General features: G+C 45.6%; 1 protein-coding gene across 1 annotated transcript in view; it reads right to left on the reverse strand.

The window, feature by feature from the left end:
* Window positions 1-7,884: 7,884 nt before the first annotated feature.
* CC1H1orf94 (chromosome C1 C1orf94 homolog) overlaps window positions 7,885-14,045 on the reverse strand; it is a 37,165-nt gene continuing 31,004 nt past the window's right edge. The window contains exons 6-7 of the mRNA XM_049617532.1: window positions 12,246-12,442; window positions 7,885-8,325 (exon numbers count right to left, since the gene is read on the reverse strand). Coding sequence (XP_049473489.1) covers window positions 8,250-8,325; window positions 12,246-12,442 — 273 coding nt within the window. The 3' untranslated portion in view covers window positions 7,885-8,249. The remainder of the gene's footprint in view (window positions 8,326-12,245; window positions 12,443-14,045) is intronic.

Raw genomic sequence — 14,045 nt, forward strand, 5'->3', positions numbered from 1 at the left:
CCAGCTTAGAGTAATCACATCCTGAATCAATGGCTTCTGTTCTGGGCTTAAAAAAATAAAAGAGAGAGAGCCCTCTAACATGTTCATTTTAATTTTAAAAATGCTATTTTAAATGGTAGGGAGCCTTTTAATTCTCCACTCTGGGTTATAAAAAAATAATAGATAGGCAGAAATGTGTTATTAAAGCTATTTTTCTTGGCGTTCTGGTAATTTAATAAACTGCTGAAGCTAAGCCTTGAGACTTTATGATGCAGCAAGAAGACGACTTGTCTGTTGATTAATAGTTTCTGATCATCCCCCACCCAACCCCCCTGCCTCCTGGGGTGATTCCTGAAGGACAACGGGTGATTTCTGAGGAGTGGAGATTTGGAGAAATGTTGTGCAAAAATGTCTTGTTCAAGAAAGTTAAATCTCCAGGAACATCCACACACCATTCTTTAGAACTTGGGGTGTTAGGGAGCTGGTTGAGGTAGGTCCCAGAAGGTAATGTTTAGGGTAGTTATTTCCATATATGACAACTTCAGAGCATTTCACTCATGTCAAGATCACTGGGGAATGTCTGAGTGTACTCGGGTGCCCATGACAAAATACCACAGACTGGGTGGCTTAAAGACAGATAATTATGTCTCGGTTCTGGAAGCTGGGAAGCCTAAGGTCAAGGTGCCAGCAAGGTGGGTTTCATTCTGAGGCCTCTTCTTTTGGGTGGTAGGAAGCTGCCATCTTGCTATGGGCTCACATGACCTCTTTGTGTACATGTGGAGAAAGATAGCAAGCTCTCTGGTGCCACCTCTAATATGGGCACTATTCCCATCATGAGGGCCTCACCCACATGACCTCATCTAACCCTAATTGCCTCCCAAAGGCTTCATTTCCAAATAGCATCACATTGGGAGTTGGGCCTTCAACATATGAACTTGTGATGGGCACAACCATTCAGTCCATAAAAAGACTGTTATTAAGTTATTATTACTAATAATTATTAATATTAATATTAACTATGTTATTAATAATAGTTATTAAATATTGCTATTAAGTCTTCATTACTTGGCTTCAAATGAACTCCCAATGATCCCAAACCTCTGCAGACCACTTTTCTGTTTTTTCTACTGTCTTTCTGTTAGGCTCTGTTGAGAAGGGATACTAAAGGGAGCCCCAAAGCTGGAGGAGATAGAAGGGGCTTGTTCGTTCTTGTTTGGCTCCTATTCTGGTCAGCATCACCTTAGCAACTTTCCAATAGCAACAGTTGTACCCAGGTTGCCATTTTCTCAGCCTTGTCCAATCAGCCTCACTGTGCCTTCTTAGAACACCAACATCAGTAGGCTGATACCTCCTCCTAAGAGGTCTTTATTCCTACCCCAAGGGTCCCTTCCTCTGAATCCAGACTCCAACACCAAACAGTCCCTGGTTCCCAGGCCCAAATATCTGAGTTTCAAATCCTCAGTGCTCTTCCTCTGGGCTTCTAAGTTTTGGGGTTTTTTTGTTTTTTTAATTTGTTAAAACATTTATTCATTTTTGAGAGGCAGAGAGAGACGGAGCATGAGTGGGAGAGGAGCAGAGAAAGAGCGAGACACAGAATCTGAAGCAGGCTTCAGGCTCTGAGCTGTCAGCACAGAGCCCGACACGGGACTTGAACTCACTGACTGTGAGATCATGACCTGAGCTGAAGTCAGACGCTTAACCTACTGAGCCACCCAGGCAACCTTGGGCTTCTAAGTTTTAATAAATCCATCCTCTTCTCTTTGGATGGTATCTGCTCTCTGCAGTTGTTACTTCTGTGTTACCCTTGAATTCTTTTTCTTTTCTTTTTTCTTTTTTTACTTTTTTAGTTTTCCAATTCCTTTATTATTTATTTATTTATTTTTGCATGTAATCCTTTAAAATGTAGATAGACTAGCATTTTCTAGGCCTGCTTCTCTCCTTGTAAAGGGAAGCAACTGGTAAATACATTTCATGTATGAGACTGACCTCACTAAGTCAAGTTTCTCCTCCTTTTGGGAACTGCTTGGTTGTATGATTGTGACAAGGAAATCTTCCTTGTTGGAAAGTTTTCTCTCTTTAGAGTCAGCTAACTCTGTGATGGCAGAGAATAGGATTGTCCAACTGTGTAACTCAGCACCTAGCCGAATGCCCAATGTACAAGGCAAGTAGTCAATAAACTCCTACTATGTGATGAATGAATAATTGGATGGATGGATGGATGGATGGACCAGTGGATGGATGGATGAGTGGATGGAAGGATGTATGTATATATGTATGTATGAATAAATGAGTGGACAGATGGATGGATGGATGGATGAAAAGATGACAGTCTGATCTCAAAAACATTTAGTAGTGGGGTGAAATAATCCTTTTTGAAGAAATGGTGTTACTTCCTTTTTGAGTATGTGAATTAGGATCAAGTTTGGCTATGTGGGAAAGAAACCTATATAACCATGGCTTTTAAAAAGAGTTCACTGTCCTCTCACAGAAGCAAAGTTTGGAGAGAGACACTCCAGGGCTGGCCCAGGACCTCCACTATTATTACAGGCTCTCTTCTTCCATCTTCTTGCTCTACCTAACAACTTTATCCTGTAGCTTTGACCTCTAGAAATCACACAAAACACTTTGCCTACATCTCATTTGGTTAGAACTAAGTCACATATTCTGGATGGCCATGTGCCAATCTGAAAAATGAAGTTCTATTACTAAGGAAGAAGGGTGAGATGCATGGTAACTGGAAATCTTGTCATACAGAGGAACAAATAACACACAACTGAGGATGCCTCCCCAAAGGAGAAAGGCTTGGAGAACCCGAAGTCCTGGAGGATGAGTTTCAAGGCTGAGAGTTGATCTCCTTGCTTCAGAGAATCCCTCCCTTCTGGGGCTGCTTCTCTCCCAAGTCTGCAGTTCACACCTCCCACTTCTTACGACAATGGCTTCACACTGGAAAATGACTTAGTTGTCTGAAAACTTAATAGTCATTAACCGTATGATGTAAGATCCAACAAAGGTCATTCACTCTGGGCTGTCTTAATATAAAAAGGGAAGTGAGAAGAAAGTAGGTAAGAACATTGAGTCACTTACTATGTGACCTTAAATAAGATACTTAATCACTCTGAGCCTTAGTTTCTGCATATGTAAGACACATACTACAGTTATTATGAACATTACATCAGATAATAAAGGTGATGTATACAACAATGTGCCTGCTCCATTGTAAGTGCTCCATGATTAATAGCTGTTATTATTTTATTAAGTATTTCTGAAGCCCACAAAAACATGCTACTCCTCAACTTTGTTGCTTAAACCCCACACGGACTATCATTAGTTTTGAGATTTGCAGAGAAATGTTCTGAGATAGGGGATAGGGGGTTAGAACTTGAGAACATATCAGATGAGAATCAGATGCACGAACCAGAAGTGCTAAAAGAGTGATCACTAACAGAGTGATCTAACACTCTGAACTGGGGTGGGCATCCTGCTATGTGCTCTCATATATCCCCATAATAACTTCATTACTTTTTGCAGTAACTGTGATCCAATGTCTAAGCTTATAACACAGGGGGGCAGGCACTGTGTCTGTCCGGCTCACCACACATCCCTAAGAGTCTCAGTGAGTATGTGCTAGATGAAAGGGATGGAGAGCTGGTTGGAAGGGACACAGAGAAGAGCTGGGAGTTTTCAACCCTCTTCAGACCTCCCTGTCCAAATCAGGGCAAGCACTCAGTCTCCCTTTCCCCCATTCCCAACCATTTCTAGAATTCCCTGAGAGGTGAGCAGAGTCAGGGAGTGCAACGTACTGGAAAGGCATTGGGCATTGGCTGCAACCCTCCCTTAACTGTCTCCTCCTGACAAATTTCTTAGGGAAAAAATATTCCTGGGGACTTCTGGAAATCCGACTCTCAGACATCCTGGAATGAAGGCTTGGACAGCGGGTCTGTGTCAGAATGCAGCTCAATACAATTCAACAAGCATTTTTGACACCCAGCATGTGCCAGGCACTCTGTTAAATGGTGTTCTATATACAGTTTCTCTTCTTAATAAATGCTTACTTTTATGCACATAGTTTAAAAGCTAACTGGTGCTAAAAAGTCATGAACGAGGCAAGGACTCCTGTACCTCCATCCCTCCCAAACCCATTCTACTTCTCATAGGCGACTCCTTCAACTCTTTTGGCTCTTTATTTTGGGATTTACCTCCACATTTCTTGATAATTATGTGTATTCTACTCTCTGGAATCATCTATTTTAGACATTACCTACCGACTTCCTCTTATGGTAAGTGAGGATTTTCGCTTTATTCACACCTCTCTTCTCACCTCCACCCTTTCACTACAGTCATAAACAATTTTTGATGCAGTCTATATTTGAGCTTTTTATTATTATGACCACGTAAATATTGTCCACTGCCAAGTTAACAATTGTTTCATTTTCCACTTGAATTTACAGCTATGTCTTCCCACCCCCACCAACCGCTATAAAACAACTCTCAGCACAATTTTCTACATGGTCAACTCTGTCAGGATAATCTGGCATTTTCTTTTTCTCCAGCCCCTCGGGCCCACTGTAGACATACCTCCTTAGGTCTCCAGCTTCCTGCTGGACAGGTGGTAGTGGCTTCCCAGGCTCTGCCACATGGTTTTGAGCTGAGACCTTCCTCTTTTATCACCACAGATGCCTCCTTAGCCTCCCTCCTGCTCACCTTCCATTGGATACTTGCTTCCCACATTCTGTGTCTTTTTCGGCTTATCTACTTGTCTTAGTGGAGACCATCCTCCCTTAATTTGTTGACAAAGGAGCAAAGAGGTAACATTTTTGAGATTTGCATGTCTGAAAACACCTCCATTCTACCTTTACAGATAAAAATTGAGTTTTAAAATTCTAGGTCAAAGATCATTTCTCATCTAAGTAATGGCAGCTTTGTCCTGGGATCTTCTAAGTTCACCATATTACTGTTGAGAAATCTGATCCCGTTCTGATTCTTGCACATTTGTATGTGAGCGGGCTTTTCTGAAATGAGACTCCTACCTTTATCCCTGATATTCTAAAATTTTACAGTGATATGCCTGGGGGGGGTTAGATCTTTTTAATTCATTTTGCTGAACACTGGTCTGGGCCATTATATCCGGGAAATTTTCTTGTGCTTTTCTGCTAATACTACCTTCCCCTTTATCTTCACTATTCTGCCTAGAACTCTTGTTAGCCAGATATCTGGTGTCCTGGATTGATCCTCTCATTTTCTCATGTTTTATCTCCTATAATCCATCCCTGTGCCTTTTTTTAGTTCTCTTTTCCATGAGATCTCTCTGATGTTAGCTTCCAACTTTCTTTGCTAAAAAATATCAACTATCACTGCTTTAATTTCAAAAGCATTTTCTTGTTCTGATTTTTAAAAATTAAGTATACAGCATATTGTCTTATTTTCTAAATGTACTATCTTATCTCCCCAAGAATATTATGGTCTGTCTCTCTTTTGGTTCCTTTTTACCTTTGTTTTGATCCATTTCTTTCTTGTTGGGGATTGCCTATTCCTATTAAGACTCAGGTCTTTTGGAAGCCTAGGTGGCTCAGTCGGTTAAGCGTCTGACTCCTGATTTTGGCTCAGGTCATGATCTCACAGTTATGAGATCAAACCCTGCGTCAGGCTCTGTGATGGGCACAGAGCCTGCTTAAGATTCTCTCTCTCCCCCTCTCTCTCTGTCCCTCCCCCACTTGTGCATGCTCTCTCATTAATTAATTAAAACACTCGGGTCGTTAAAAGTTGATTTGCAGCTTTTGTGATGGACATAATCATAGGATAATTTTTATTGGTGCCTTCAAGTGTTTTTGGGTCAGTTCAGCTTCTCCAGAGGATCTCCCAAACCCCTGCCTCTTGGTTAAAATCTAGGTGCTGGCATTAGGTGGGTATGTGTATTTTGCTTAATCCCCATTTTAAATCTGGACTCTCAATTCCACAATCCTTATGCATGGCGTCCAAGTTTCCCCAGAGAAAATGCCTCCTGTCTGCTATACAACTGTCCATGGCCCCTCGCTTTGTGTGGTCAGAATAGAACCTACCTTCTGCATCACATCCTCACTTTCAACCCTCCCCATCCCACCTTTCACGGTGTCCAGCACCGGACTCCTACTGAGACCTTCAGGGCTCTGCAGAAGAAAATCGTTTGCTTCTTGTTGTTCGGTGTCTTTCAGTGGGCATCTCAAGATGATCTTCCCCTGTTCCACTGAGGTATTTACTATTCCTCTATCCCATTTCTGCTTCTGTATATAGTGGATGGGATTGCTGGCTTCTCTTAGTTTCACTGAGAATGGAGTTCATATGGGTTTTCTTGTTCTTGCTATTTGGGGGGCAATTTCAAGACGGACAGAAACATCTTCACTCCACCATTGTAAAATCACATGTCTGCATTAAGTAGACATAAATCTATATTAAGTCTACATTCTCTTTTAATCCCCACAACTATTCACATAGCCATTCATAGAGCTGAGGTTTAGAGAAGTTAAATTCTCCGCCCAAGGTCAATGTCGGAAAGTGGCTTAGAACCCAGGTCTCGCCAAAGGCAAATCAATGCTTTTTCTCTTACTGTCTTCTATCTCCAAACACCCTGAGATCAAGAGAGGGTGGTAAATGATGGTCCAACTTGTGGTTAATACCTGGAGATACAATGCCAAGAAGCCCTTCAGAAAAGGGGTCCTGAGTTTGTCAGAACTCCTTGGCAACTAGTATCTTTCAGAGTCCATGGCAAATCTAGACTGTTAGCCAAAGGAAAAAATATATATACTAAAAATAGTGTCCAGCCTTGGGGAAAGGGGCTAATGAACTCAGAAGGAATCCTAGACTCAGGCCACAGAAAAGGGAGAGGGCCTAAGTCCTAAGAGAACTTAGAAGATAAATTGATTTCCAGGTTCCCAACAGGAAAGGCCAGTGAGGCTAATGGTGTCACCCTGTAAGGTCAAGAGTCATGCTCTTGTAAGCACAGGGCTAAGGCTGCCCCAAGACATCGGTGACTTCCAGACCCTGACCTGTCATCGCTGTCAGGATTGGGCTCAGCCAGGGTGGGGTTGATCTTTCAGGTAACTAATAAGATTGGTAATAGAGTAACTTATAACTGATACTGTTGGCCTGTCTCATACGTGCATAGCTCATTTTTTTTTGACCCAAGAGTAGGTCCCTAAATTAACTCTCTTTAATGTCATCTTGTTAGAGTTTTCTAAAGGATGATCCAGGGGTTTCATTTCACAGACCATCCCTGATCAGGGATGGCCCCCTGAACCACCATGGGGAAAATGATGGTGTGGCTTTTGTCAGGCTGAGGGGAACCGCTGCTTAGCGATGCCACCTGCCATGGGTGTGGGGGAGTTTAGTATGTGTGCTATTGCCAGTTGAGACCATCATCTCTTCCCAGAACTGTGTCCTCCACATGTGTGGTCAGGATGCTCTCAACACCCTTATTCAAGTCACTGATAAAAGCTGATCGAGATAGATCAAAGGGCAGTGCCATCAGGTTCAGTTTTGTCATTGGCCTGGGGCTTGGCATTGATAGGCAATCTCTGGATATAGTCCGTCACATTTAGGATTATTCTTGGAATTGATTTCCAGATCAAATTTCCCCATCTTGTGTCCAAGAGAGACTTTTTCTGTAAAACAGCCACCTGAGCAGGGTGTCCTTCTTTTATGTCCACTCCTGAGATACATCAGTTGGGATGTTGAGAAGTGAGTGGGTCACCGAAGAGAAGAGTAAGCCCTTCAGTTTATGATCCCTGGGCTCCTGTATTTAGACAGCAGCCCTTTGAGAACTCCGGCCTGTGGTTTCTTGTCATGTTCTGGGTAAACGCTGTGTCTCGTGCGTGGGAGAAATGAGCAGTGGAGAGGACACAGAACATCACAAAAATAAATAGGCACACTCCATTTCAAGCAGCTCTCACTTTTATCATAAAATACAAACGTTCTAAAATTAAGTGTCTTATTTCTATTTTACCAACAACAACAAAAACAGAAATCACTCATGTCAGCTAAATACAGGTGCATAGATGGTTGAGCAGGTGAGTGTGAATATGAGGGAGGTGCATGTGTGGCGGGTGGTGTGTGTGAGGGGGGCTATGTGTGTGAGAGAGCTGGTCAACAGATGAGTCTGGTCTTGCTGTTTTCTATGACCTGGTCGGAGCCTTGGCTTCTCCAACTTCATGCCACGCTGCTATTACAGAATCCAGAATTCCAGAGCCCTTAGCCCTGATCCAACGGCTAAAGTAGGAGGGGGGAGAAGAGAAGACCATCTAAAAATTTATGCCATTCCCACTGGAGGAAAAATAGGCGCTATTCATCAGGGGCCCACCAGCCGTCGAGCCAAACCTGGAAGAGAGAGAATACAGTGTCACGATGAAACTCCTGATGTTAGCAGAGATATTAGAAAAAGTAATACATTAATTTTGTGGCTGTCAAGGACTGGGTAGATCATGACAGGCTTGAAGGCTAAACGCGTTAGCATAAAAAAAAAAAGCTTTGGCTCTGGGAAAATAAAATATTAAAATGATCCAATTGGAGGGCAATAAAGAGCTTCTTCTGCCCCTTCCTTAAGGCAAGGAGCTCCTGGCAGCCTGTAAGGGACTGCCTCTCTGGGGCCAGTGCTCCCCCAATCTCTAGGACCACACAGCAAGGAGCCTCTCCGGATCTGAGCACCCTACCTGTGGGCCTAAAGCCATTCTACCTGCCTTAGAGGACCCAGGTGTGTCCTTCAGGAATGCCACCACACCACAGAACTCAGGGCCACGTCCCAGTGGGAGACCACGGAGTCTAGACCATCCCAGGGCTCCCTGACCCCTTATCAACACCAAACGAAATCAGGCTTTCCATTTCAACACCAGAGCGAGGAATAAGCGCTGAGACGTCACTGAGTGCCTGGGACTTCGCTTAGACCAGCAGGGAAGGAAAAGCCGAGAGCATTTGAGCCTCACCTTCCAAGCGCAGAAATATGCACACTTCCGCTTTTTCTCCCCGGCACCACACTCCCGTTGATACTTCAAAAGAGAGTTCAGAAGCCATCTCCTCTGTGACCCCTTCCCTGACCTCTCCAGATGGAATCATTTACTCACACTTCTGGGATCCTATAGCAATTTTTTCACCCATCTGCTAGGATACTTGGAATGAATGGGAACGGAGATCAGTACAAATCGCAGCGGAACAAATGGCTAGATTTAGTCTAATCCAGGGATTCTCGGTCCCTTTTCAGCTGGGCAGATGCATATTACAGAAGACGTTCACGTTCACCACACCCTCCCATGAATTAATGAAACGAGAAGAGGGAGGGGGTGGGGGAGGGAAGAAGGAATGGGAACAAGCCACCACATTAATTTGTAATGCCTCAGCTGGTATCCAGATCTCTCGCTCACAGTGTCATGGGCAAGCAAGGCTTTGGGTTAGTTAGATTCCCCTTTCGTTAAATAAATTCCAGGAGAGCAGGGACCTTATCTGGACTATTTGCCACTTTATGCCCAGGGCCCAGCCCACGACCTGGCACAAGGGAGATGCCTCATAAACAATTATGCTGGCTCTAACCCCCCCTCACCCCACCCTTTTTTCTCTCTTCCAAAAATCACATTGGAAAAGAATGATGGAAAGTGATATTATAGGGATACACTGGATTCCACTCTGATTTACAAAAAAGACCATACATAGCCCGTACTTCAGCATTTCATAATTACAAATTATAACAAATAACAAATTACTCAGAACACACCTCATATCGGATTGCCACGCCCCATGAATCTAGGCCATTCAGGTTGGGAACTTTCAGTGGGTTCAACTGTCAAGGGCATGGTTTGGACAGGATGTTCATTACAGAGCCAGGAAGAGAGGTAATCCCCATGGACTAGAGTGATCCAGGAGTGATTCCTGGAGGAAGAGGAGGAGCTTGAACTGCCTTGCACATGGCCAATTGTCCTGGTTTGCCTGCAACAGTCTCTACACTGGCATTTCCAGTGTGATTATTCTTTGTGCTCCTTTTAACTCTCAAACTTATTGTTGTTTGGAAGATAAACCATGTGGTTATCCTACCCCGATGAATGCATGCAAACTGATGTGGCAAAGGGAGGGGACCGCTCAGGTCCTCCTTCCCTGACAGCCACCTGCTCCTTCCTCTCCCTCTCCATATGGTTTAGTCTCTTGGTTCGCTTCTTTGCTCCTGACCCTACTTGTCTCCCGGACTACCCGGACTACACTCTCCCTCAGGGCCCCTGCATGCTTCCTGCCCAGCGCCGCCTCTCCTAGACCTGTTCCGCCCAGATGACTGGGAACCCCAGACACCACGGCCCTGCCTGGCACTCCCTGCATCCTAGCCCACGTGCTCACATTGCTCTGTGATCCCTCCCTCTCCCCTCCAGGAAACACCTCCTCCCTGGCCTCCTATACTCCACCCTCACCTATTCCTTCGCCCACCTCACTAACGCTCCCTCTTAGAGCCTCTGCTGCGTCCTCCACAACTCCCCAACCTCCCTACCTGTAGGAGGCCCAGCGCTCAGCCCTTGGGCTTCATCTCCTCTCGATGCACACATACTCCCTGGGCGATCTCATCCCACCCCGTGCCTTTAAATATCATCTATACGCTAATGACTCCCGAATTTATATTGCCAACCCCAGCCTCTCCCTTGAGCCCCAGACTCACACATCCACCTGCCTGTCAACAGCCCCACTCATATGTGTAACGGGCCTCTCAAATTTTGCATATCCAAAACCAAACTGCATCGACAGACCCGTCTTTAAGAGTCATTTTGACCTTAGTATTTTGGCATTTCCACTTGTTCAATTCAAAAACTGAAGAATCATGCTTGGCTTCTCTCTTTCCCTCCTTCCACATCCTGCATCATCAAATCCTGTCAATTCAACCAAGAAAATAAATACTCCAGATCTTTTCACTTATCTCCTTCCCACGGTCTCTGCCCTAGTCCACACCACCAGCACCTCTTACTCCGACAGCTGTCAGGGCTCCTATCCTGCTCCCCTGCACCAGCTCTTGGCCCGTGGTCCAGGCTTCATACATTGGCCAACGTCCTCTTCTTTAGACGGAGAATTAGAATACGTCCTCCAAAGGTTAAAAGCGTTAATGGCTTCCCACTGCTCTTAAAACTCCTCACCATGCCCACCAGGCCCTATCTAGTTTGGCCCTGCATCCTCTCCGATTCCAATCCCACCCACTCCCTCTCCTACGCGCTATGCTCCAGGAACACTTCCTACCTCAGGGCCACTGCGCTTTGTATTTCTGCCCAGAGAGCTCATCACCTATATATAATCCCTCATTTCATTTAGATCTCTGCTCAGGAGACATCCCTTCATTCTCTCTCTCCTAACCTCTGGCCCCTGACACGTGAGCTGCTTGTTTATTTCGGAATTGTCTATTTCTTCCACTGGAATGAGAGAAGGAAAACCTTTGCCTTGTTCCCTCCAGGAATCACTGCCTAGGACAGTGCCAGGCACACACGAGGTCCTCAATAAACACCTTTTGAATGACCAAATCGCCCCTCTCGGGAGACCAGGGCCTGCCCCCACCTTGCCTCACTTTTCCCATCTCCCTTTCCTGAGCATGAATGTTAGTTGAAGATTTGGTGGGTGGGAATGAGCGGCCGCGTGCTGTCATCTTAAAACAACAAACATAACTTTATGGCTGACCAGCAGGTAAAATGTGTGTGGAATTTTCGGCTAAAATGTTGAGTTTGTGTTGGCTGCTTGCGGTTAAATCCTTCTCATCTGCCGTTTGGGGCACTTCGGAGGAGAAGCGTGAGGAGCCCTGATAAGCAATGGAAGCCCCTTCAGCAGGCCTGTTACAAAGTCAACAGGATGTTGGAGAGATTAGCCTGGGAAGGAGCTCAGGATGCAGGAAGTGGGGGGAGAAAGCTGTAAGAAGATCGCCTGGCCGTGTCCTGTTGTAAACCGAGCAAACAGTAAAGGCGGGCGTGTTATGCTTCACAACCTGCCACCTGCTATAGACAGTGCATCGTCATCCACTACAGCTCTGCAGCTACATTTCTGCAGCCAGACTGTGGGGCCCAGCCCCCCGACGGGCCTGGAGAAGGGGCCCGGCAGGCCCCAGACCGGCCTCACCTCCACACCAGACCGGTCTGCGACCCACATAGCCTCCTGACAGGCCCAGGGCCCCTCCCTCCCCTCAACCATGGAACGTAAGTACCAAGAACACACCAGCAAGGCCCGGAGCACTCGCCTCCCCTCCCTGGCAGCTTTCTGGGTACCAGGTGGACTCCCAGTGCGAGTTGAGGACTCACCCGTATGCCTGGGGGACGAGGTACTGCGGCCCATCTCCTGCCATGGGGGAAGGGTCTCGGGGATTGGCGGAGAGCTTTGGAGGTGTCCTCTGAGGGTACAGATAGCTGGGCTGCACAAAGGGGATGTAGCCCAGCAGGGGGGTATAGGAAGAGCGGAAAATCTGCTGTCCCATCTGCTGTGGATTGTACGGTGTCACCTGCAGGTCAGAGATGAGAGAGAGGCTGGGTCCCGCAGAGCCCATTGCTTCCAAACCTCACGGTTCCCAGCTCTAACCCCAACCCTAATCCCAGGCGCCACCCCCCCTCCCCCCAGCCCCTTGCCCCTCACTCATTGTGGGTATACAGAAGGCAATGTGTTGAAACGGCAAAAGCACAGGGCTCAGCTGCTGTGTCTGACTGGCAAGGTACTTAATTTATCTGAGCCTCAGTTTCCTCGTCTGTAGAATGGGCAAACGCTCCCCTCCCCCAACGGACTCCCCTGAGTCCGCTGATATAAGTAAAGAGACTGGCACATAATAAATAGTACATAAATTTTATTCCCATTCTCTGCCCCACCTCCCTACCTGTTCCTCTGTCAATAACCATCCCCAAAGCCCTTGTCTCTTACTTTTACTGTCAAAAAAAGCTGTTGAGATTTATATGTCCCTGGCCTCTACCTCAGGATCTCAACAGATTCCCAATGCAAGACAGCCCTGCCCCGTGGAAATGCCCGTGACAGGTGATGGAGATGTCCCGTGTCTGCACTGCCCAGTATGGTAGCCGCCGGCCCCATGTGGCTATTGACTGACTACTTGAAATGTGACTGCTGTGAATGAGGAACTGAATTTTAAACTTTACTTAATTTTAATTGACTTAAGTTTAAATAGCCACATGTGGCTAGCGGTTACAGTACTGCACAGTGTGAGTCTGGGAGAAAGGGCACAAAAAGGCAGTGGGATTCAGCTCACACTCTGGAGAAAATTAGGAACTCTGTGGGGTTTCAGACACTACCTGGATCCGACTCCCACCAACGGACACGCCAGGGACCCTATCTGTCTTATCTACTGATATCTTCTCAGCCTTAAGACAGTGCCTGGCACACAGTAACTGCTCAATAAACATATAGTAAATGAACGAGTGCAAGAGAGAAAGAGAGAGGAAGAGGAGGGAGGAAAAAAGAGGCCACTAAGTGTCTGCTTGAATACCTAAAGTGATGGGGAGCTCATTACATGTTAAGCACTACGTTCTACTACTGACAGCTCCAAACGTCAGAAAACCTCACGCCAGTCAGAGTGGCCAAAATGAAGAAATCAGGAGACTATAGATGCTGGAGAGGATGTGGAGAAACAGGAACCCTCTTGCACTGTTGGTGGGAATGCAAATTGGTGCAGCCGCTCTGGAAAGCAGTGTGGAGGTTCCTCAGAAAATTAAAAATAGACCTACCCTATGACCCAGCAATAGCACTGCTAGGAATTTATCCAAGGGATACAGGAGTACTGATGCATAGGGGCACCTGTACCCCAATGTTTATAGCGGCACTCTCAACAATAGCCAAATTATGGAAAGAGCCTAAATGTCCATCAACTGATGAATGGATAAAGAAATTGTGGTTTATATACACAATGGAATACTACGTGGCAATGAGAAAGAATGAAATATGGCCTTTTGTAGCAACATGGATGGAACTGGAGAGTGTGATGCTAAGTGAAATAAGCCATACAGAGAAAGACAGATACCATATGGTTTCACTCTTATGTGGATCCTGAGAAACATAACAGAAACCCATGGGGGAGGGGAAGGAAAAAAAAAAAAAAAAAAAAA

The sequence above is a fragment of the Panthera uncia genome, assembly GCF_023721935.1.
Source record: "Panthera uncia isolate 11264 chromosome C1 unlocalized genomic scaffold, Puncia_PCG_1.0 HiC_scaffold_4, whole genome shotgun sequence".
NCBI classification, from domain to species: Eukaryota; Metazoa; Chordata; class Mammalia; order Carnivora; family Felidae; genus Panthera; species Panthera uncia.